Consider the following 25,567-nt stretch of genomic DNA (forward strand, 5'->3'; position numbering starts at 1 on the left):
GGGCCCCGCGGCGGCGGGGGCGGGATCGGGATCGGGATCGGGGCAGCCCCGGGCGGCGGGGCCGGCCCTGCCCCGCGGGGGCCGCGGTTCCTCGGGATGGGCCGGGGGCGGACGGGCTATCGCGGCAGCCGCCGTCACCAGCAGGTGACGCGGGACCCATCTCGCCGCCTGTCCTCGCCCTCGTGCTGCTGCCGCGGTCCCACCCGCGCCGCCGAAAGCCCGCGATCCACTGACGGTGCTGGAAGCTCCGAGCGGCTGGATGTAGGACATCATGCTGCGGTGTTTGTGCACTCGGCGCCAGGGGACATTGAGGGTGCACGTTAGCAAGAATTTCTTCACGGGAAGGGCGATGAGACGGCGGAACGGACGGCCCAGGGAGGTGGTGGAGTCGCCCTCCCTGGGGTGTTTAAGGAGAGCCCGGCCGGGGCACTCACTGACCTGGTGGTGTTGGGTCATGGGCGGGACTCGGTGATCTCAGAAGCGTTTTCCAACCTAATCGATTTTGTGATTTCACACAAGACATTTCCAGGCACGTGTCTATAAATTGTTTCAGTCTGGATTTTTTTTTTTTCTCTTCCTATTTAAACATGTGTTTATGTTAACAAGGGATCTCATGTCAGACATTCCATAGCACTGTCTAAACCCATAGCCCTGAGCAGCTGCCTTACAGGAGGGATTCTTCTTCACCTCAGCTGTTTTTGGAGAGATGGTTACGAAGATGCCTCTCCTTTTTGCAAGATCCAGAGCACAAGTAATGACAAATAGAATCTTCTACCTTAATAAACAGCATCTCATTCTCCATAACCAACCCCTGCACATTATGTCAAAATCTTCTGCACCTACATACCATGCAAGAGTCAATCCAGTAATGTTAATGAACAGCTTACTTAGCACCTGTCGGGACTTCATTCCTTATTCTGATTGGATTTTTTTAAAAAGTCAAAATTTTGCTGGGCATCAAAAATCTGGACTGCATTTCAGTGCTGGGATCAGCAGTTTTTCAGTGGAACACAAAGCTTTTTGGAATACAGAGCACGGCATAAATGCCATTTTATTTAATAAAAAAAAAAATGAAAAAAATACCTCAGCAGACAAGCTGCTAAGTGAAAGCAGTTGTATTTGCTATAGCAGCTCAGCTAAAATGAGCATTGGCAGCTCTCCTCAACTAACATCTTAACAATAGAAAAGCAACTTAGAATTACTGAATAATTCAGGTTGGAAGGGACCTCAGTAAATTATCTACTCCAATCCCCTACTCATAGCAAGGCTAACTTTGATGTTAGATCAAACTGTTGCTTTATTTTGGCTAATTAATTTTTATATAAAAGCGTACACATACCTACATGTATGAAAACATCACCTACCCAATGATGCACTGATGATTCCTTCACTTTGTATCACAGATGACCTTCAAAGTAGAATGTGCTGCATAACTTCACTTACAAACATTAATTGAGAGAGTTATTTCAGAGCAAGTTCTTTTTCTCCATATTCTTTCTAGGCATTTGGAATTTCAGAGGTGCAACTGCAAATCTGGGGGTCCTAGAAAATGCTCCTTAAAACCTGTAGTTTAACCCCAGCCAGCAACTAGGCCCCACAAAGCTGCTGGCTCACTCCCCTCTCCAGTTTCAGAACTGGAAGACTCAAACTTTGGGTCGAGATAAAGACAGTTTAATGTGACAGAAAACAAAATAATAACATGATAATATATACAAACCCAGTGATACACAATGTAATTTTTCACCACTTACTGACTGATGCCCAGACAGTTCCCAAACTGTTCCCTGGTCAGCTATTCCTCAGTTTATGTACTGAGGATGATGCCATTTGGTGTGGAATAATCTTTGGCCAGCTGGGATCAGCTGTCCCAGCTGTGTTTCCCCCCCTCTCCCACCCCAGCTTCTTGCTGGCAGGGTATGAGAAGCTGAAACGTCCTTGACAATAGTGTAAACACTATTTAGAAACAACTAAAAACATTAGTGTGTTATCAACATTGTTCTAAATCCATCCTAAATCCAAAGCACAGCTCTGTACCAGCTACTAGGAGGAAAATTAACTCTATCCCAGCCGAAACCAGGACAAAACATTTTAACTGATCCTTAAAAAGAACAGTGGGATCTTAGAAAAAATCAGTCTGTAAACCTTTCAGTGCCATAATAACTATAAATCTTTCAGTGTCCATTATTCTGGGAAAGCTAATACTACTTCAGGTAATTAGGCAATGTCCTAGCCATCACCTCTAAGCAGCAAAGGAGTCAGTCATATGTCTTTAAAAACATTAATTTGAAAGCACAAATGGAAGTAGGTTGCAGAGAACACTCATGCCCTCAGCTTTAACCTCCAAATAACACTTTAAAGGCAAATGTCTAGCCCTTGCTTTGCTCAAATTATACTGTGCATCCCATCTTTTTAAAAATACATAAAAAATCAGGTGTGAAACAGAGATAAGTAAAAATTGTCTTTTTTCAGAAAGCAGTGCCATGCAACACTCACTTGCTAATTGGCATGCAGCAGAAGTCTAAGCTTTGCTTTCAGGAAGGGTTCTTTGCCACCACTGCTGCTGTTCTGCAGCTGAGCTGCAAAGTTCACACTGCTGCTCTGTAACACAGTCACTTCAGTGCCCAAATGCTTCTTTTCCTATTTGGTTTTCAGGTTGTTTAAAGACAACTGCAGAGACATCAGTATACTCTGACCCCAGTCTTTTTAAGATTTGTGCTTTTACCTTGCTGTACACTTTGTCTGCAGTCCCACTGATGTTACCTGTATGTGTTGTGTTCCAAGAGACCTAGCAAAATGTAATCTGATTTTTGCCTTTTACTCTGGGCAATTTCTAGAGAAGGATTAAAATCAGGTTAAGAAAATAGAGCCTGGCTAGTGCAGTTCTTCCTTAAAGGCAGAAGAAAAGGACTTTTTTTGTACTCAGCTGGACTCCCCATAGCTCTAGTCCCAGAACTGATGCTGAGAGTTCTGACTTCTATAATACCTGTGCTTAAGCCACATTTTCATGTGAAGAGTACTTTATCCCCAGGAGGTGGCCACAGATACTTAGGGAATGATAGTGACAGGTCACAGAGTCTTTACCCAGACCACTTACATGATGTTAAATTAAAATGAATTAATGGACCTCTTAATTATCCAGCCATAGGTCTTATTTGCATGTACAAATGCTGAGGAAAACAATTCCTGAGTGAGAGAACTTGCCATCTGAAAGACAGACAGTCCTACACAACAACAGACTTGTCTGCTGCAGACAAGCTCTGCATTGCAGAGGCAGAAGCAGAATTTGGCCCACATATTCAAAAGATTGTAGTTCTGGCTTATGCTTGGCTTTGGCTTATGCTTTATTATATAAGAGAAAGGAAAGGAAATGTTCATCTGATTGCTCGGTTTCTAGATGACATTTGTTAATTATCCAGAGTATTTCTGTAGCTTTGACCTCTGAAAGGGCTTACAAAGCAATTTTTTCTCCTTCAGATAAAGTGTTAGCAACTCCACTTTAAGGGAGAACAGTGAGGTGGCTCAACCAGCAGATGTGCTGAGTGATACCCCACACTCCTCTGAGACCACTGGTGTCAAAGGACCAATGGAGTAAAATGTTTCACAATAAGAAAAAACAGCCATTGGAATAATCTCTCCAAGGAAGTGGTGGATTCCCAATGCTGGACAATTTTAATATTCAGCTGGACAGGGTGCTGCATCATCTTATCTAGATGTCTTAAGCTATTAAGAAAACCTATTTTTTTTTTTTTGAGAGAGAGAGGTTTGAATGACAGAGAAGTATTTCTTAGTGCCTTACTGGTATTAGTTCTTCCTTACTCAGATTTCCAAGGGCTCCTTTGCCCAGTCGTTGCACTTACTGGGTTCATCTTGGGGACAGAGGAACAAGGGGCAGGGAGATGATGAAGGCTGAATGATCGCGATTGCCCTGTCTCCCCACAATCTCCCACATACAGGTGTGTGCCTACTCTGATATGCAATGCTGAGAAATTTGGCATGTGGGTTTCTTGAAATCCCACCAATTCCTACCTAGTTTTCCTTCTTGTTGTAAGTGCAGCCTCTGATCCACTCAGCTTTGCTCAGGCTGGAGGTTCATGTGAGCCAGGAAGAGTCGTTCCTCCGACTTTAGTAGGTGGTATTTTAACCATTGAGAGAAAACTCAGCAGCCCTCAGATGTGTTGTTCACTTCTCTTTTGAGAATGCTTAGTTTGGCAGACAGGATCCTAGACTTAAATACAGATAATTTAGACTGAAACACTGTCACAGCCAGATGCCAAATGACTTAAGGCAAAATAGCTATGCTTCAGCTACTTCTCTGTGAACAGAGATAATTATTCCCTGCTGTACAGAACATGTAACAATAAAATCCATCACTGATTTTATACACTTTAAAAATAAGTACAACAATGTAGGCACTAAAATAGATCAGATTAATTTATTTTTTGGTGAAAGCTTAATTGCACAGCACTGAGAACACCTGAGATCATGTCTGAGTAGTAGCATAAAACTGCAGCAATCTTGAGGATGAAGTATATTTTCCCATAAGGACGGAGACATGGAGGTGGGAGACAAAAGTTGAAGAAAAGGGGAAAACACCTTGTATAGAAAAGAAAGAGGAAAAAGGACAAAGGAAAATGGGAATCGGTTAGAAATGGGAAATGAGGTGATTTATGTTCTTGGCTGCAGGGCAAAATTCAAATAGTTTAAAATACAAATACATCAATTTTATGTATCAAATTTCAGCTTTTTGCATAGCTCTCACAGCCGTTTTCTGAATTTGTATCAAATAAATTGGGGTTACTGGTTCAACCACGAGTACTTATGTCCACAAAGACGCTCAGAGGCCTGGAGCACCTCTGCTATGAGGTCAGGCTGGGAACTGGGGCTGCTCATCCTGGAGGAGTCTCCGGGGAGACCTCAGAGCACCTTCCAGTACCTAAAGGTACAAGAGAGCTGAAGAGGGACTTTTTACAAGGGCACTCAGTGACTGCACCTGGGGGAATGGCTTCAAACTGAGAGAGGATGGTTTTAGATTAGATATTGCGAAGAAATCCTTTGCTGTGCGGGTAGTGAGGCCCTGACACAAGGTTTCCTAGAGAAGGTGTGGATGCCCCATACCCCATCCCTGGAAGTGTTCAAGGCCAGGTCAGGGCTTGGAATAACCCGGCCCAGTGCAAGGCTCCCCAAGCCGCTCCTCCCCGGCCGCGATGGCGGCACCGCGGGTTGCGGGCGCCCTGGCAGCAGCACTTGCCCCGCTCCGCCCCTGGGCACCGGGGTCCCGCCTGGGCGGGGCGGAATGAGCGCCACGGGCCCGCCGGGAGCGCCTGCAGACGTCGCTGGCCTGCGGGGGCCGCTGCTTCTCCTCTTGCCGCCGACAGTCGTCGAGTGAGCGCCCGGCCCAGTTTCCCGCGTGGGGCAGCGCCGACGGCAGGGCGGCGGCCTGGGGTGAGCGCTGCTTTGAGGGGAGAGAGGAACAGGGGCGGCCCGGGGTGAGCGCTGCCCTGAGGGGAGAGAGGGACAGGGGCGGCCCGGGGTGAGCGCTGCCCTGAGGGGAGAGAGGGACAGGGGCGGCCGGGGCTGAGCGCTGCCCTGAGGGGAGAGAGGGACAGGGGCGGCCGGGGCTGAGCGCTGCCCTGAGGGGAGAGAGGGACAGGGGCGGCCGGGGCTGAGCGCTGCTCTGAGGGGCAGGGGCGGCCCGGGGTGAGCGCTCTTCTGAGGGGCGGCAGGGGCGGCTCGGGGTGAGCACTGCTCTGGGGCGAGAGAGGGGCAGGGGCGGCCCGGGGTGAGCGCTGCTTTCGGGGGAGAGAGGGACGGGGGTGGGCGCTTCGCTTTTCCCCAGGAAAGGAGCGGGTGCGGCCCGGGGTGAGCGCTTTGCTGAGGGGAGGGTGGGCCGGAGGTGGTGGGGCTGGCTGCGAGCTTGGGTGCAGGCCGTGGGACGGGGTTGTCTTAATTTTATTCTGAATTACTTAAAATCGCTTAATTTTAATCACTTAAAAATCACTTTAGAATCAGTTAATTTTAATAACACCTCTTTTATTGCGGTTGTTGAAAGCCCATTTCTGGTGGAGTTGGTGTGCAGTGTCACTTAGACTACTCTGCTTTATTTGCAGGTTCATTTTAGTTTGTTTTCGCCTATACTTTTAATTTAAAACAATTATATTGCATCTTAGCATTTGGAAAGCAGGTGCTGAAAATGCATTTCGGCAGAGCCCAGGGCTTTGCTTCCCCTCAGGCAGCCGCTGTTGGGGCAGTGGTTCCCCTCAGGGCATGAGGAGCCCAGGAGTGCAGGCTGTGCTTTTTATTACTACAGACTTTTTTAACAAAAGTACAGCGAGGTCTCTTCCAGCGACACAGTGAGCTTCGTGTGCAGGTGTTGATGGCTGCTTCTATTTGTCAGTGTGTTCCTCTTCTGAAGGAATTTTCATAATTTAATCTCCTGTATTCATTGTTGAGTTCTTTAGTGCAGAAAGTGTTTTGCTGTTTGAACAAAAGAAATATATGGTAGAGAATTAGCCTTCCAAAATGAATTCTTAAATATATCTTCAGAATATGACCCAAAAATATTTTAATTTGTGTGCCTGCCTGAATTTATCTTTAAATCCATGCTTTTGCAGTTACCTGGCCCACAGCCACCTTTGGTCATACTCTAATGTCAACCTTTACGTGATGGCAGAACCACTTAATCTTCAACATAAGGAAGTTGCAGATGCAGATTTAAGCAACAGGGTCACAGGTACAAACTTACTGTTGAAAGACTTTTAGTTTTGAGGCTGAGTTTCTGAAATATTTAACAAAATCCAGTATTTTGTAAGCAAAGAATACAGGGTGTTTTTGACAAATGTAGAAACAGTACAGAAAGTTTTAGCAACAGCACAAGTGCAGTAAGAGAGACTTTGTCCTAAACTTGACAGAGGTGTCTTGACTTTATTCTTATGTGGTTGTGTATATGCTTTATTATTGATACACATCATCACTAGAGTATGGCTTGTAAATATAACTCCTAATTATCCAAACTTGTGCCTGCTGAAATGCCTCAGAATCTAAAAAACCCACCAAGATAATCGAGGTGTCAGAGAATTAGGACCAATACATGGGAGTTGGAGTTCCTTCAGCAATGCTTCTTGCCTCTTAAGTGCCTTGCTACTGTCTGATCCATGTTCTCTTACTCCAAGTTGGGGAGAGGGAAAGGCTTCATTTTGGGAGATCTGAACTAGCTTTATGTACAAACAGCTTGGGTCTGGAGAGTTCATGAAATTTTGTGTTAGGCAAGAGTTTCAGTTCAGGCAGAGTTTCCAAGATTCACTTGCTTCCAGGTGGGAAAAAAAGGCCATGAAAGCTTTATGTTGTCTCAGTGGAGACCTTGGACAGGCCTGCCAGGCTGGAACAAGATTTGAGTGGTATATGTAGCCTAGAACAGAAGAAAATTCTTTGTAGGTGGATGAGTTTTCCACTTATCAAAACAGAGTTCCTGCTCTATTGATATGTAGGCTTAGATGAATGTCCTCTAAGAGTTGTTTGGTAAAGAAAAACTCACAGGAAAGACCACAAGGTTTATAAGGCACTCACTGGAAAGTCAGTTTCTTGTTTCAGAGTGTTTTGTTTGTCAGTTATGAGTGATAAGCACAGAAGGTGAAAGTGTTGTTTTAATAATACCATGATTGCATGATTGAGTAAATGTGGTATCAGAATGGAAACAAGTGACTTCCAGAGTGTGTCAAGGTCCAAGCATCTCCGTTCCCTCAAATGGGCTGGCAGAGTAGTAGGAGTAGCCAAGAGCCTTGTTTCTTCCTGCAAATATTCCATAACATAGGCATGTGTTGGTGTTGTTAATCAGATCCCTTTGCAAATACTTCTGCTTCTAGGAAGTTCTATGGAAGACAAAACTGGTAGAGAGAACTGCATAGCTGCAGCTGATAAAGAAAATACTGTGAGTTATTTCACTTTATAGTTGCCCCAAGTATTCTGAGCATTTCTAGGTAGCAGGAGTTATCAGCATGTATTTCTCTTTCTAGAACTTAAAAGTTTTGTCTCCTTTTGTTGTCATGTTTTTGTATATTAGAATATTTCTACCCTAATGGGCAGGTTTTTTCCAGTAAGAATGACTTCAGGTTTTTCTTCTGCAGGTGTCACATTCTAATTGGATTAATGGGAAGCCAAAGAAATTGCAGTGTTCCTCTAAGAGTGCTTTTTCTATTTGCTGTGATAAGAGTTTCTTGAGTTTGTTAGTACCACCCCCTAAAGGGGGCACTTGCCATCGTTGTGGTCTGTTTGGTAAGTGCCTGCTGTCCTGTAGCCTGACACACAGTACATCTATCAGTGAAACCAGACCAGGTTTGCTCAGAAATGTCTTTAAATGCATAAATATTTTTAATTCTCAGACACAAGTATATTCTATTCAGAACATAGTTGGAGTAACAGAACTGACAAGGAGAAGAGAGCATTTCTTTATCAGAAATGATGGGTTTTTTTCCCTTAAATGTAGAAGGAATTTGGGATATTTGGGTAGCAATGTCTGATAGCTGTATGTCAATACAAAGACCTATTTGTGTGTACTTAGAATTGCAGGGGAGCTGTTTTGTAGAGCAGTTATTTAAACAGTTCTTGTTCCTTCCAATACATATTTTCCTCAGACTTCTCTTGTCTTTTTTTGTTTGGTTTGTTTTAGGAAAGCTCAGATGCTCACAGTGTCTGCAAACTTACTATTGCTCTGCAGATTGTCAGAAGAAAGACTGGCCAGCACATAGAGTAGTTTGTGATCCCCTTAAAGAGAAGTAAGTTTGTAAAAGTTCTGCCAAATCATCTTCACAGAAAAACAATGTCTCCTACTACACATAAATGACCATGGGAAGGCACTAGTACAGTAAAATATGTTGCTTATTCTTAAGCTAGTACTGCATTATCTAATGCCTGTCATTATTACATATTACCATATTTGTATTTCTGCATTTTAGTGGATGAGGAATAAAGGTTGGCAAAAATCACATACTATGAACACAGCTTTTTATCTATTTGCAAGTAGATTGTATTATTAATGCTACTTGTCAGTCTCTGGTTCTTCAAACTGACATATTTTTCTTTGATTACAGTTTAAGTCATAGCAAAACCAAGACAGGAGTTTATGTTAAGGTATGTCATACAATTTTGACTATGTCTTGACTGGATCTGCTGTGCTCATGTGATCTCAGCTCAAAGGAAAGCACTATTCCCTAACTGGTGTTGATATATTGCAGGAGGAAGTGAGGTTGAGTTTTGCTGTAGATGTTGTACTTCCAGATTCTGGTGAGTGCTTGGTTGTGTGGATAAAATAACTCACCACAATTAAGGCTTTTCTGTTCACACCCCTCCCTAACATGTGTAAAAGATAATCTGGTTTCTTTTTTTCTTCTGCCCTCCTCCCTCTTCGTGCTTTCCCAACCTCTCCCTTGACTTATTTTTTTTTTTCAATTCTACTTTTTTACCTTTCCATAAAATGTCAGTTCCTGAAATACCTTGCTAAGGGTAATAACCTTAAATTTTAGGAAGGTTACTTTTCCAATAGAATTGTATTAACTTCAGTGTGTTCTGGGTCATCTTGTTTATTTTTCTGTTTTAATAGATGCATGAAAATTTGGTACCATTTTGTTTCTTTCTCACGGATTTTTAATTCTTTAAAAATTACAGTGCCAATTTCTAATTCCATATAGGATTTTACCAGCTTTCATTACATTTCATACATGCTCACTAAGTATTCCAGAGAAAGAGCAATCATTGGATATTGCTGTATCCAGTTGGAGAACTCTATAAGCATGTTTATATTTCTAACCTAGCAAGCTTCAGTGAGAGCCAAGCCAAGCACAAGACCTTTGAGGAGTCAGAATTCAGATTTCCAGTTGAGCTGGGTTTGATTGTCAAAGCAGATCAGTACATGCAAGGTGCACCTTTTGTCATGTGGAAGACTGTTTTTTACATTTTCCTCTGGCTGCAGACAGGAGCAATGTAGTGCCAAGACTGTATTAATATAATTGATCTGCAGCCCACAGGAACATTCAGGGACGTGGTGGTTGATGCTCCTAGCTTGCTAAACTTGCTCACGTGCAGGAAGCTTATCTCCATGTGATGCTGTGCAGTCTCTCAAAGGATGGTTCACTTTAGTCCCCTGTAAATTCCACTGAATAAGGATTGTGCTGGGCATATTTCACATTTGGTTGCTTCACAGCACAGTAGTGGGGATGTGTAACCTGCTACCCTTTTGGAGAGAGGATCACATAAATGGCACTGCATTCTTGAAATGTTCATGCATTCATTCCAGACTTTATAAGCAACTGAAACACCTGTATTGAGGTTTTAATTTGAAAATAATGACATTGAAAGTTTGGAATGCTGCTTCATGCATTCAGCTGAGAAACCAAGATTTACAAAGACATCTTGACTAAATCATTACATACTCAGTATTGTAAATAATGAGGTAAGTTATGAATCCTTGTGTCTAAAAAGCCATAATCAGTTTTTCAGCTCACAGTCTTTAGTGACTGCAAGTAAATGTTGGTTGTTACTGCTTTTCTCATTTTATGAAGTCAGACAGTCTTGGAGCTGTGAATGTGCTCAGAAAACTCAAGTAGTTGAGCTACTCTGAAATTACCTTTGTTTTGCATTTTAAACATTAAGTGCTGAACAAATAAGTAGAACATACTCACCTTGTGATAGGAATATAGATGTGGCTCAGAGGATGGTTCTGAAGTGAAACTAGCTGATGGCTATTTGTGTGCTAAATCATTTATTCTTGATCTATATTTTAGAAGACTGCCTAAATAAAGTTCCCTTAGAAATGAAGTCTCATTTAGCTTCAGGAGGTGATGCCAAAGTAGACTCTCCAAGAGGTAAGCAAGCAAGCCAAACTAAACTTGGGGAATTTTAGCTCCTCCTGTACTGCATGATGTTCTAGCTGCTCACTAGCGTCACCTCAAAGTTCAAAATGTTGGCTAATGGAGCTTCAGGTCACTGCATACATTAGCTCATAGACATTTTAATAGTATAAAACATTTGTATAGTGGTTATTACATAAGCATTAATTTCATAATGCGACAGGAGCCTTTGAAGTCCAAAACATCAATTAAAAAAAAAAAACAATTCAGTATGTTTATATTTTCAAAGTCAACTAGCTTTTGATTGGCAACCTTTTTTCTTTTTTATGTGCAGTATCAGAAAACTATTCAAAGGGAGGTGAAAAAAATATACCTGAGGATGAAGACTCTTCTCACTGCGTTAATTCAATTACCAAGTTTGTCTCTTTAAATATTGGAGATGAATTTTCTGGTGTGGTTTCTCACATTCAAAGTCCAGACACCTTTTTTTGTCAGCGGATGCAAAGTGCCCGTAAGTGATGGTTGGAAATGCCTGGTGTGGCATTTTTCTCTTTGGTAGGGAGTGGCTGGAGGAGGGTGAATTTTTCTTCTGTGTCCATGTGCAGCCTTTTAATTCTGGGTAATCAGTAGCAAAATGTGTCCTTGGGAAGAAGCTGCCTACCTCATCATCTGCCTGTTGTTGGAAGAGCTGTCTTCCTTGGTTTCTTCTTGGCATGCCTCCACTAGCTTGCTTTCAATTTGCACAGGCTTCAGCTTTGCCTCTTTGCTGAAAAAAATCCATCCCTGGTTTTCCCTGTCTGTTCACTGCTGCTGTGATTCCTCAGACACACATGAGGACTCTCTTGAATGTTAATGATAGAAGAGCCCTACTCTGATCAGTGTTAAACATTTGAAATAATCTCCATTAGACTATAAGATGTTCTTCCAGGCTTTGAGCTTAATTATTTTGTAATAATTGCAAGATAGGCTATATTCCAAAACTTATGTATTTTAATATCAGGTCAACTTGCTGAGCTTGAAGCATCCCTTAATGAATACTGTGGCAAAATTCCCAGTAGTCCATCTTTCCGTCCTGCTGCTGGCAATGTGTGCTGTGCCCAGTTCACAGGTAAAAATGGACTGAAAACACTAAGTTATGTCACTTAAATTTATTACCAAAAAGATACAATTTGTAATTATGTTTAGAAATGTTTTATGTAGAGTTTATTTATCTCTGATTTTTAGCTGTGGGTAATGCTGGGTATTGATTTGAAAAATTCTGTATCTGTAAAGTACCAATTTTAAAATGTCCCTTTATTGAGCAATAAACATTGGATTCAGATTATTTAGAATAGCTTTTTAAGAGATCGTGGAAAGTTTGGGTTTTTTTATGTTGCTAAGTATTATTTCCCCAGGGCTGGAAATAGGTATATGTTTGAAATTTCAGTCCCCAAAAGAGGCACAGAAGAAATGGGATTATATGGAATGATGCTGCTATCACAGACTGCTTCTCAAAATGCTGCTTTAGCCAACACCTGGTAGTCCTAAGCTGTACTGAGATGGATGTATTTTTATATTGGTCTGTCAAAAAAAAAAATCATTCTCGGACAAAACATCTGTGTCTTCCTTTCTAGAGGACAACCTTTGGTATCGTGCTGCTGTTACAGCTTATGCTTCTGAAGACACTGTTTTGGTGGACTATGTGGATTATGGTAATTCTGACTCTCTTCCACTGACCAGACTTCGTCCTATCATTCCAAGCTTAATGGACTTGCCAGCTCAAGCCATAAGATGTAGCCTGGCAGGTATGAAGTAAATGATTAGCAGTTTCACACTAGATAGGGGGAGGACAAGTGGTGTTACACAACCACCACAGCTGTAGTATCACACATGGAAACATGGGAAAGGATGGAGGTAATGGTAGGGCATTATTTCCAGAATTCTTAACTGTCATGGCATATCTACAAAATGTGACAAATATTTCAGAATGTACTTGCAGTTGTTGTACCTGTCCACACATTGTGAGAGTTGGACTGACCTCAGAACCTTTCCATACTATGTGACTTTTTAGGTGTAAAGGCACCATCAACACGGACCTCAGAATGTATTTCCTACTTGAGAAAACTGGTGAAAGACAAAGTGTTGACAGTAAAAGTAGTGGATAAACAGAGCTCTAAATCTGTGGTGGAGCTTACAGATGCCTCAAGTACTCCAGTAATAAATGTATCAAGCCTTCTCCTTGAGGAAGGCTTTGCAGCTGAGGAGCTGAGCATGGCCTCACCAGCAGCCAGAGGGAGTGATGTGGAGCAAGCCAAGGGTGAGTATGAGCACATCTTGCTGCCTGGCATTGTTCACCTCCTGCTAGGTGGGTACAGAGAATGCAAGCTCTTATCTCTAAGAGCTTTTCAGTCTGGCTCCTCAAGTCTAGCCCTCACAAGTTCAAAGGTTATCCATAGCAACTTGACTGTAAAGAGTTGTGTGTCTGTGTGTGCGTCCAGGCGTGCACACTTAACAAAGTTGTTATTGCCTGCTTTTGGAAGTTGGTACTTACTATTGTTAGAAGTCTTAAAATTTCCAGTTGAAGTAGGTTATGACTGGTTATCACCTGGTTATTCCTACATCCTTATCCATTAGTGCAAATAATATTTGCTCTATTGTCATCTTCATTGTCCTGTATTTTACACATAGACCTCATACTTAGTCCTTGAAAATTTGACTGTAGTAGCTTATAAAGCTTCAAGTCTATGCTTATATTGCCTTGTTTGAATTTAGTGGCCAAAACTTCAATCCAAGAGATTTTTGCTAAAGATACATTAAATTTCTTTGAAATCTTGGAGAATATTCCTGGCTTCTGTCTTATGAAGCATGCTAAGTTCCTTTTTTTTTCCATCCTGTGTCTGGCAAATATACTTATTCTCTTCTGATCCATTGGTACTGAAAACTCTTTGTCAAGTCTGTTGAAATAATTTTGATCTTTCTCACTAGAGGCCTTGTGGCTAGGACACAATTATTCCTTGTCTTCGTTCAGAAGAGTAAGGAATCTTACAAAAAATCAGAATAAAAAGTAACTTTCCTGGCTGTATCTAAACACATCTGTGGCCCTCACCAAGGGCCTGTTTTGTACTTCCTTGCTTTATTGGTTACCTCTCACCTTTTTGTCATTTCTGTCACTGAGCCAGAGCTGTTGAATGCAGGTTTTAAACAAAGTGTGTTCTCCAGTGCCATGATTTAGTCTTCCCATGATGCATTCTACAACTTGTGTTAAATAATAAGTTTCTTTCAGGTACCTGAGTATAATATTCAGTGCAAATTTCTGCCACCAGTCTTTCTAGTCTTTTTTGCTCTTCCTCCTTGGATTGGTGACAGATGTTTCCCTTTTCTATGCTCCCTACCCTGTTCCCTGGTGCCAAGGTTCCCCAGTGCCCCTCTTGCCCAGGCTGTTGCCAGCCAGCCTTTACCTCTGTATGTAATTACTCTTCCCTGCTATCTATGGCTTGCTCTTTTTGACAATGAAGAATTACATTAAAGAACTGGCATATTTCTCTTGGTTTTACTCTGCAAAGAGGCTCTCACTGGTAATTAGTCTGTTGGACAGTTTATAACATGAAATTCAAGGATGTGAATGAGCATTTGGGATGGGGTTTTTTTTTTCCTGTAAAAGTTACTTTAATTTCTTTTTATTCTGTGCTTTTTTTTGTCCTCTCTAGAGGACACAACGAACAAAAGAATGTGCAAGTGGATTAAATTAACTCTTAAGCAAACACTCAGTGTCATAGTGTGTACAGTGTACAATCCTGGAGAATTCTACTGTCAGATTTCAAACAGCCATGGTAAGTTTATTCAGCTTAATTCTTTCTGGTAGTTTCTTTGCTTCCTAGTTTGTCATTTATTATAGGTCTAATTAACTACTATGTCAAGTAAGCTTACAGCACAAAGGCTTACCTCTGAGGTTTTTATCTGAGAATACAAGTGGAGTGACCCAGAAATTGGATCATGGTATTGAAATCTGAATAATGTTGAAGATAAGCAGTAGAGGAAAGTGAATGAGTTACTATAACCTAGTCAAAGGTTATCTTAATTTTTTTTTCACTGGAAGAGTGGCCAGGCATGGAATAAGTTGTGCAGGAAGGTGGTAGAGTCATTGTCTCTGGAAGTGTGCAAGAGGCATCTGGATGTGATACTTGGGGTGACTGTGGTGGTGCTGGCTTGATGGTTGGACTAAATGATCTTGAAGGGTCTTTTCCATCCTTGATGGTGTAGTGATTCTGTTAATAAAAGCAAGTAAGACACATGTTCCCTGTGCCAAGACAGTATTTACTGGAGCTCTCTTCTAGTACACTCTCATAATTTATAAAAACTTAAGAGATACAATAATTTTAACACAAAAATGAGAAAATGCAGCTGTTGGGATATGACTTCCTCTTGGATTAGTTAAAAAGTAATCTTGTTTCTCTACCAGAGGTCTGTATAAAGACTTCTGATAGCCATTGGTGTTTTAAATGCTAGAAAAAGAATGTGACAAAATTCAGTGGCTGAAGAGGGAGCTAAAGGCATTCAAACAAAAACTATGGGGCAGCTCTTAAAAAGTGAGGGGTGTTTGTTCCTTGACTTATGTAGCCAAGGAGTACATTTGAAGGTTTACAAGTAAACTGTAGAGTGAACTGATAAAGTTCAAGTCTGCTCATTTCATTGATCTCATCTTTGTTTTTTTTTCTAATTTTCAGAGTTACTTGCTCTAAACTCGCTTAACAAAACATTGTCTGAATACTGTCAGAATACACCACCAGATGTTTTGGAGCCTGAGAATGGAGACCCTTGCTGTGCTTTTTACTTTGGCAAGTAACAGAATAAAATTGTTTTGTTTTTATAGGGTGAACATGAAAAATCAGCTGATAGTTCACATTAGTAGAGGACAGCAAAGAATTACATTTATTTACTAACAAGTGAAAGCTGGTAGACTTAGCAAATGTGTGAAGTAATTACTAATTTTTTTTTAATCTTTAAAATTAGAGGATGGTAACTGGTACCGTGCTGTGGTGCAAAAAGTCACTTCAGATGGAAGAGTTCGAGTGAGCTTTGTGGACTATGGGAACACTGAGGATGTACCACGGGATAACATCCGACAGATCTCACCCTCATTCCTAAAACTTCCATTTCAGGCAATTAAATGCTGGCTCTCAGGTGAATCTCATTTTCTCTTCAAGAGCTCTTGCATTTAGAGACTTGCTGCTTTGGGGAATACTGTGCAGAACTGTTCTTTTGGGTTTGTTCATTTGCTTTCTCTTCTCTGAGCAGTTCTCTGGAGTGATCTGCATGGACTTTGCTTACTGCTTTACTGGTCAAAAGGGAGCTTGTTTAGTTCTGCTTCATGAGTAATGCTTACAGGTTTTTGGTTGTTGCCTTCCTAGGAGTAAAGGTGCTTTTGTGCAACTTTATTTCTCAAAGCTTTTGCAGGCAGTGGAGCTAATCTGTTTTAGTGAAGCAAGTTGGCCTTTCGGTTCTTTCACTTGACTTCCGAAGAGTTTGGCACTGTATTGCTGCTTCTCAGTGTTTTGCAAATTCCTTTTCCACACCGCTCAAAATTCTGCAGAACTTCTCTTTCTTTCTAGTGTAGTCTGCTTGGTTTAAAAATGAAAAGTGTGGAAACAGGAAAAAGCTCAAAACCTCATTTTGTTCAAGTGTCTTGTGCTGTTCCTGCCCACCCACCCTTAAAACACTTTGGTTTTGTCTGCTCCTTTGATAAAAAGGCCTGATTATACTGATCCAAAACCAGTTTTAATAATGTTGTTTGTGCTGAGGGAAAGGATTGACTTGGCTGAATCATAAAATATAAAAGATGAAACTTGGGTATCCTGAGAAAATGTGGGCATTTAGAAGAAAAGAGGAAGAGGGAGAGCAGTTAACAGGATGAAGGACAATGTGTTGCCCTAGGGTTAGTAAAAGCCTTGATATTTCAGGGTATGCTCTAAAGAAAATTTTTTAAAGGAAATTATAATGTTGAGGAAAGTAAATATTAGTGAATGGAGATATTTTAACAGTTTCTCACTTCCCAGGTATAAAGCCTGGAAACAGCCAGTGGAATCCAGAAGCTACAAGAAGATTTCATATGTACACTTCAGGCTTAGAGCTTCAAGCCACAGTAACTTCCCTTTCTGAAGATGGGGCAGGTGTAGTGCTTACTGATAATTCCACAGATTGTCCAACAATTATCAATGAGATACTAACTTCAGAAAAACTGGTTGTAAAGGAAGTTCTACAAGATGAAAATGACTTTCCAAACACATCTATGGACCAGAAAGGTAATTAAAGGAATATTAATTTTTAGATTTAACAATTTTAGATTTAAGAATTTAGATTTAAGAATTTTCAGTATTCCAGCCTTTAACTGTTATTTGCTTGTTTAACTACAATTAATATCAATGCATAGTTTCGGGTATATTGTCAGTTCTTAGAGTTGAACACCAACTGTCCTGCAGGTGGCATTATAGACAAAAAGAGAAAGTTAAAAATCTGTGTGTCTTAAATGAATGTTGTTTGACTCTGTGGGAATCAGAGAATTAGAAATTTTCTATGACTGAAACTTTTCTCATGTTTGCTTTTCAAGGTCTTGTTTTCTTTTTTCTGAGCTGTTTTTTACTTTAGCTACTTTTATATGTCAACAGTTCATGAACAGCAAAGTAAGCATTATTTATTTTGATTTAGATTTGTCTTCCCAAAGGGAAGGCATGTAGTCGTGTCTGAAATTCAAAAAATTATTATAAATATCAAATAAAATAACAGTTCCTTAAAATAGATGTATGTTTGGAGGACAGTGGTAACACTGCATTTTCTTACAATTTCTGTTAGCAACTTCACTTGGGCACTGGAAGTCAATTGAGTTGGCTGTAGATGAAACCATGTCTGTCTGTGTAACTGAAGTTGTAAGCCCAGACTTGTTCTATGCTGTACCATTTCCAAAAAAAGGTAAGAAAAAGTGTTCGTTGTTCCTAATACCAGTAAGAAGTCACTGTTGCAAGCTAGTTAATAAAATTGTGTGTAGTGAACTGAAGTGTAGAAATGTATCTTGGGCAGTAGGAAAATACAAAAATGTCAAAGGTGGGAGCAAGAGGCTTAAGTATGGACTTCATTGTACCCAGACATGGTTAGTGAATGTGGTTTTTCTTCCTGTAGGTCAAAAGAAGCTCTTTAAGGAGCTGATTTCACTGGAAGACTATTGCAGATCTTGCAACAAGCAGCCCTTCCAACCAAAACTGGGTGAAGCCTGTTGTGCTCAGTTTTCAGGTGAGCCATTCCTTTGTCCTTCCATTTCCTTGGCCAGTGGAAAACACAGCTTTCATTTTTGCTGTAGACAAAGGAAAAACACCAGCTTGAAAGTGCTTATGGATCTCTTAATTGTGCTTCTTGTCAATTGGCCTTTTATTTATCCACCACAGTATTTAAAATTCTTTAAAAACTCTACAGTTTCTTGTTCTCGAGATAAAGTGTGTTTATAAGATGATTCTTCACACATGACCATTCTTGCCCCAATCTTTTCAGGTAATGGCAATTGGTACAGAGCTGTTGTTCTGGAAGCTTCCCAGTCTGCAGTGAAAGTTCTGTATGGAGACTATGGCAACACAGAAACTTTACCCCTTTCAAAGGTGCTGCCAATCACTGACTCCTATTTAAAGCTGCCTTTTCAGACTATTACATGTTCACTTGCAGGTAAGAAAACCACCCCAAAATAGGCAAAAAAACCGCACCCCCCAAAAACCTCTGACTGGTTTTCTTGAACCTTATAATTTTTTACCTGTTCTGGTAGTAGTGTTCATTCCTTAATACTGGTAAACAACATGACAATATTCTGAAATAGTATATTGGTAAGCACAGTAAAAGCTGGTTTAGAAAGCATGGTTTTAGTTCATTATCTCTAGAATTTCAGCTATTTATATTAGGAAAATTTAGCATAATATTTTCCAAAGCATATGTGTACTATTCAAGTTATATCTTAATTATTTATATAACAGACTTGATTTTCCTTTTTCCACAGGAATAGAGAAAGCTGAGTGGTCTCCATTAGTGCTTGACACGTTGAAAAAACTGTTATTGAAGCAACATGTCACAATTACAGTGAAAGGGATTAATGGAAATGTTAATTTAGTAACAGTGGAGAAGCACTTGGACAATGGTTATGTGAATGTAGCTGACAAACTGCTAAAGGAGGGTTTGGTCACATCCTGCAGTGCTGAGAACTCACATAGTGAACATCAAGGTACATTGGCTTGATTACTTCAGTTTGCTTATTCTTGTAAGCACATGGGGTGGCTAAATGACTTTTCCTTCTAAAAATCCTGGACAATGCCACATGTCACCTCTTAAATTAGGGAAGGAATGTGTGTATGTGTATTTTGCTCATTCACTTTGGTTTTTGTAGGTAATGAAGGTGAGACCAGCTGCTGCTGCAAAGAATTAAAAGTGCAAGTAAGATTTACTCCAAGCAATACTTCCTTTTTTATGTTTCCAGAATTCAAAAGAAACCCTGTGTAGGAAGCAAATGGGAGTAGGGGGAATAATAGCTACTGAAACATGGAAGTTTAGTGAAATGTGTCCTGACACTTGTTCTCAGGTTTTTTATATAAGGTAATAATTAGAGTACCCTGAAGCTGAGGGAAGGATGGTGTTTGGAGCACACAGACTTCATTAGTCTGTACTTTGCCCCACAGACAGCTCTTACTTCATTTTTCAAGTGTTTAATTCTCAGGAGTGGCACTTTTCTCTGTTATCTAATTTAAGATGGCAATCTCAATCTTAATTTGAGTATTTAATCAGTTTGGTTTGAGGAAGCTGCTTCAGGGGGAAAAAAGGGGGGGAGGGACATATACATGGACAAGGGGAGGTCAGCTACAGTTCTGTTGGCTTTTTCCCCTTCCAGAAGACTTTACAACAGAAAGGAACTAAATCTATTTATTGAATTAATATAGTATTTAGCTGAGTTTGTCATATTAGCATCTACCCTGATCTGAGATCAGCAATTAAAAAAAACCCAGAATTGTATACTTCTAACTCTTTCTGCTTATTCCACAGCTTGAAAAGCATAAACAAGTCCTACTCTTCCTTTTAAACAAGTTTGGGAATCCAGATGGATTCAGTGATATGAAAAATCTGTTGAACCACTAAGTCTCTGACAGGCACCATTTCATTTTCATGTCCACCAAGTTGCTGCAGTTCCTTTTTTAGAAGATCAAGAGCATCAGCTTAAAAAATGAGGGTCACTTTGTAGAAACTGTGCTGTTTAAGTACCTGCATTTATCTGTGTGCTTGATTGTTACTGTGACACAAGTATGTAACTTGGAGGATTGCAAACCTGCAAGCTAAAATTTCTGTTCTGTTCTTGTTTTATGCTACCATGTGCTACTAAACATCTTGCTTGTATTTTCTTGTTGAATGCACAGAAGTTTATGGAATGGCCATTACATTGTGAGTCTATTCTGCAGACTTGCATTTGGAATGATTGCAATTGTAAGGCTCACTTAACTTTGGTACCATTTATATCACTTGAAAAACTCTCTATCTTCTTTAATTACTGATCTTTCAGCCTAATTTCAGGTCTGTAGTTAGACCTTGATTTCAGTATCATTAAAGGTTGAATGTTGTCTTGGACTGAATACAGATAGTTCTCTCTAAAATCAGTAAACACTTTAATGTGCAGAGTTCTTTTTTTACACTTATGCTGTATAATATGCATCTGTGAATGTTATTTTTAAGTGAATTGTATTGAAGCTGTTTTTTGTGTAGCTACATCATCAGGATTTCTACCCCATCAAGTTTTCACATCATAATAAAAAAGACCCAGTCTCGGCAATGACAAAAATACTAAATCAAATTGTTAAGAGATTATCAGTATTTTAGTATTAAGAGATTAGCAGTCATTTGTGACTAATTCAGGAATGTCAGATTACTTTTTGTGGAACAGAGTAGACATTTGCTGATTGAAACTGCAGGGTCAGCCTTTTTGTCCACTTACAACATATACTTCAAGTTTGGGCTTTTGCAGATTGGAAGAATCTTGATATTAAAATTGTTGCCAAATATTTCCTTTGACTTAATGTTTTATTACTCAAATTGCTTCAGATTTTTTTCCTGCCTCTTAGTTTTTGTTGCATCATGTTCTTGCAGTAACTAATAATTAGATGAATGCTTGCACTTGAATTTCTGGAGTTCTGTTTGTGCCCCTGGTTCTGAACAAGACTATGGCTTTGTCAGGTGTCCTTTGACTCCCTGGGAGCAGAGTGACTTGCACAAGGATTTGCTCTTATGCAAAGCACCTCACTGATTATTTAGTGCTCCCACACCTCTTGTTCACTTGTCCACATCCTCCATCAAAAGTGAACTGGAAATCTAGAATAACAGCACTTTTGAAAGGGAAGTAGTAGGAAATTAATAAAAATTACCTAGTACTGCAAAGTAACAAGGCTTTTTTTTATCCTTATAATTTCAATTTATGAAGCACTGTTGGAGGAACTTGAGTATACTTTGCTTACTGGGTTTGGCTGAAATTATTTATTATTTAGCAGTTGGTGTGTTCCTAACTGCATACTGTGAGGTAGACACAAGGGTGTGCTTTGCCTGTACAATTCAAAAATTATTGATCATTGTTTAGGTTTTGGGCGGGAGGAGGTGTGCAAGCTCTTCTTTGACTGAAAGAGCTCAGTTTTGTGCAACTGCTAGTACTGGCACAGAATAATAATAATAGCATAATAACAAAACATAATTTTTAAAACAGGTCCCTTACATCATTCCTCCAGGTGTAGTAGGTGTGAATATGGTACTTCTGCCCACGTCAAGAATAGTTTTCTGTGGAAAAACAAGCATTAGAAAAAACATTTTAAAAGCCTGATTGCTAATGCAGCTCCTTTGGGCTGCTGTGAGCAGGGTGTTCTGCTCGGAGCTGCTGGCCGCCCTGCTGGCTGTGCTCCAGGGCTGCTGACAGTTTGGGCTGTCCGGAGCCTATCGGAGGAGCGGCTACACCAGTGTTCCTCCTCAATGCAACCTACAGCAATGTGGGTGTTCCTGGCGTTCTTCCCCACCCCCCAGTTCGCAGTTATAGGTTCAGGCCGTGGTGGATGTGGAGGAGAGGTTGTCACAGCCGGGCACGGTGTGAATCCACGTGGGGAGAAGGTTGCTCATAACCCCGCAGGTGCACCGGGGCCGCGCAGTGTGCGAGAACAGGTAAAGTGCGGCTCGGAGAGCTTTGTTGTCCCCCCTTTTAAACCGAGAACATCCTAAACCTCCGGCTGGGAGGGTTGGAGCTGAGTGGGGCTCGGAGGTGCTGGGGGTTGGCTCGCTCAGCGGAGCCGGGTGTGCGGCGGGGCTCGGGGGCAGCCTCTGCCCGGCTCCTCCGGCTGTTCGGGGCCGCTGCCTCCGCAGCCCGGCGCGGGGCAGGACGGGGCGATGGGCCCGGGAGAGCCTTTCTGGGGAGGGCTGGGGCTGGTTCCCAGCGGGCCGGGATGTCCCATCGGCGGGGACACCTTGCTGTCCCATGGGCGGGGTGCGTAGGGCAGTGGGGATGCGGAGCCGGCTCCGAGCCCTGCGCAGCCCGGGGCAGGGAGGAGGGACAGGAGGCACCCGAAAGCGCCGTTCCGGAGCCCAGGTCCCGTCCCGGCCGCTCTGCCTCTGGTCCCCCCGCAGGGAACGCCGAGCTCCGTGCGGGGATTGCCGCAGCTCGGCAGGAACACGGCGCGAATCTCTCCAATAAATAAACAGGGCTATGGTGCGTTAGTAAAATAAAAATAATCCCCACCACCCCGGGAACCGGACTCAGCCCGTGCTCTCGTGCTTTAATTACTTTGTTTCTAGCACTTTTTGGGGTGCGGCCAGAGGAAAGAGCTGAGCCTGCCAGGGCTGGCTTTCCAACAGGTTGTGTCTCGTGTCTGTAACAGACATCTTTCTGCAAAAGACATGATAACAACTTGATCACGACTTGATAACCAAGGAAAGACTGATACCTCTAATGTGTCTGGATACTTCATGAAAGGAATGAGAGTAGCCTCTTTATTTTGCATAGTAAAGATGGGCGTCACTGAGAAATAAATTGTCCACACAATCAGATTTCCCCATTTATTCAGCAAGGGCTGTGCCAGACAGGCAGTGTGTGTTCTGACCCACTTCTCATCTGTGTGTTGGGGTATCAACCATGTCATCTTCAGTGTGTGCTCTAGCCATGGGCAAAGACAGTAGCATAAGCACTTCTGTTAGAAAAAACTGCTCTGTAAGTTTAGCAAAAGCTCTTAGGTCAGAGAAGTGCCTTTTATTCTGTAACTCATGGGTCATAAAGGATCTGATCTGCAGCATGCTGATTTTGACAGTACCCGATGTGAGCAGTGCTTCAAGATCAAGATCTCTTTATGGACAGGAGCCTTTGCTGCACAGGGCAAAAGAGCCTCTCAAAACTCCCTTGCTGCAGAACTGGGTGGGGGAGAACAAATAAACTAGTTTTGCAGAGCATCTTCTGGAAATTTAATCCTCTTTATCCCTTGGAGAAAAACATTGTCAAAACTTTTAGACTGAAATCTGTGATGTTTGTTTTAAGGAGAAGTTAAACATTTCCCCTGTTGTCTTGCTTCTCGCCCTTCAGTTTCAGATCCCACTGTGAGCTGCCCCCAAGCAATGCCTGGGGCTGGGCAGAGGGGAAGCGTGGGGCTCCTACCAGAAGTTAGTCACTGCCTCCAAAGCTTGGCAAGAAGAAAAAAGTAAAATTTATTTATGGAGAACAAGCTGAGAGAGACTGAAAAAGGAGACAGGAAGATTGGTTCCCCCCTCCCTCCCTACATCTGAACATCAGATGAGCACGTAGCAGTGAGCTCCCCTCAGCAAGCTGGGGCCATTCCTCAGCATTGACAGGAGGTTGCTTGGCTTGTTAAAAATGTGTTTTAATGAATATACAGTGTAATCTTTCCTGCTTTCTCCCTGATTAAAATGAGTGATATTTTGCAATGTTGAAAGACATGTTGGGAAGGTACTTGTCAAGAGGAGCTTTTCTCCCCTTTACCTCTCTTTCCCATCTCTGGGGTCACTCCTCCAAACACACTACACATGGTCACAAGTCTTAGCTTTGAGTAAGTTGCTGTCATATTCATGTGTCCAAATGAGAATCTGGATACAATAACAGGAGTTTTGACTTAGTGTGGTTTAAAAAATATGTATTTTTGACTCATTATTGAGGTAGACATTATTAAAATTCCCTATCTTAATGACTGAGAAGATAAAATGAAAATGTCCTTCACTCACCACACCCCCCCCACCCCCCAGCAAAGCTGCTAAGGTTGCTGCTGCTAATCCTGGGCTAATGCTGATGAGCAGCAGGTGATGATGAAGCTTTCTTTCAATTCTTGTTGCTGAGAGTCTGGCTGGGCTAAAAGGCAAGGAATTCATCCTGCAGATTAGTTGATTTAAACCCAAGATGAAACCAAGTTGGCGAAACGTCTTGACCTGTCAATGTTTTGTGTGAAAACAATGTGAAATCCACAGCACCTGTCACATCTGGCTGCAAGCAGAGGCCTGTCCAGCCCTGGGTGATGTGCACCATGGAAATAGCTCCTGGGAAGAATGTCCTTGAGGCATGGCAGAGGAATGACCTTTCCTCTGTGGAATTTGGAGGGCTTGAAGCTTCTGGGGGACACACAGTGGGGCTTCCCCAGTGAAGCTGTATTTTGATCTCTCTTTATTTAGCCAAGCCTGGGATCTGTCCATTTGGTGGGGGCAGTCTGCTGAAGGGGGATGCTTGATGCACCTGGCACTGCAGGACAGGGTTATTGTGTCTGTAATAATGGTGAGTTGATGCCAGAGGGTGTTTCTTAATCCCCTCTTCATTTTGTACCTGTGCAGGTAACTGAGCATGGCCTGCTTAAGTATCTTGCCTTGTGTGGTGTGAGTGATATATAATTTGCTGCAGAGACAAGTATTTCCTGAGAAAAATCCACCCATTTTCTGGAAAAACAACTAGTAGAGCTGGTTATCATGAAGTACACTTACTTGTCTTTAACTACATAAAGAAAATCTGCTTGTGCAATGACAGGGGCAGAGACCCATCAGGAATCTGCTCTAGTGAGTGCTTTTAATCTGGAGAAAAAATAAATATCCATGTTTGAAATAGAAAGCCAAGAGCTCTACCAGATACATATGGTCTAAATCTGGGCATGCTTGAAAGTGTCACTGAAATCTACCTACGACATGATGGCAGCCTCGCTGATTTCAAAGGAAAAATGAGCAGAAAATTGAGTTTGCTGGACAGTTATGCATAAAAACATCTCCCCAGAAAGCCAGTCCTTCTAAAAAAGGAGGCATGAAGGAGCCTGGGGCTGAGTGTTGTTGGGGATAGGGATTGGGATAGGGACGGAGATGGGGATGGGCACGGGGATGGGGATGTGGATGGGATGGGGATAGGGAGGGGATGGGGATGAGGAAGGGAATGGGAATGGGGACAGGGATGGGATGGGATGGGATGGGATGGGATGGGATGGGATGGGATGGGATGGGATGGGATGGGATGGGATGGGATGGGATGGGATGGGATGGGATGGGATGGGATGGGGACAGGCAGCAGCACTGCTCAAGGGATGGGTCTCTGGGTTGGGCTCCTGAACAGGGGCATCCCAGCCGGAGCTGATGGGGAGCTGGGGGGATGAGGCTCAGATTGTGCTCAGTGAAGCCCTGAGCAGCTCTCTTGGGCCCTCCACTGGCCCTCCCAGGTGCCGTGGTGGGACTCAGCTGAG

The 25,567-nt window shown here is 42.0% G+C and overlaps 1 protein-coding gene across 1 annotated transcript; it reads left to right on the top strand.

The window, feature by feature from the left end:
• The first annotated feature begins 96 nt into the window (after nt 1-96).
• Nucleotides 97-20,990, top strand: TDRD1 (tudor domain containing 1). The gene is given in 25 exon segments (XM_058810983.1): nt 97-261; nt 346-504; nt 5,170-5,409; nt 5,411-5,442; nt 6,612-6,730; nt 7,860-7,924; nt 8,121-8,268; nt 8,663-8,768; nt 9,084-9,123; nt 9,228-9,276; nt 10,773-10,853; nt 11,173-11,349; nt 11,839-11,946; nt 12,452-12,622; nt 12,889-13,134; nt 14,525-14,647; nt 15,542-15,652; nt 15,828-15,998; nt 16,871-17,116; nt 17,664-17,780; nt 17,988-18,098; nt 18,354-18,521; nt 18,847-19,068; nt 19,231-19,277; nt 19,881-20,990. Coding segments are annotated over 25 exon segments (3,315 nt in total). The 3' UTR covers nt 19,974-20,990.
• The last annotated feature ends 4,577 nt before the right edge of the window (nt 20,991-25,567 follow it).

The sequence above is a fragment of the Ammospiza caudacuta genome, chromosome 9 (assembly GCF_027887145.1).
Source record: "Ammospiza caudacuta isolate bAmmCau1 chromosome 9, bAmmCau1.pri, whole genome shotgun sequence".
In the NCBI taxonomy this organism is placed as follows: Eukaryota; Metazoa; Chordata; class Aves; order Passeriformes; family Passerellidae; genus Ammospiza; species Ammospiza caudacuta.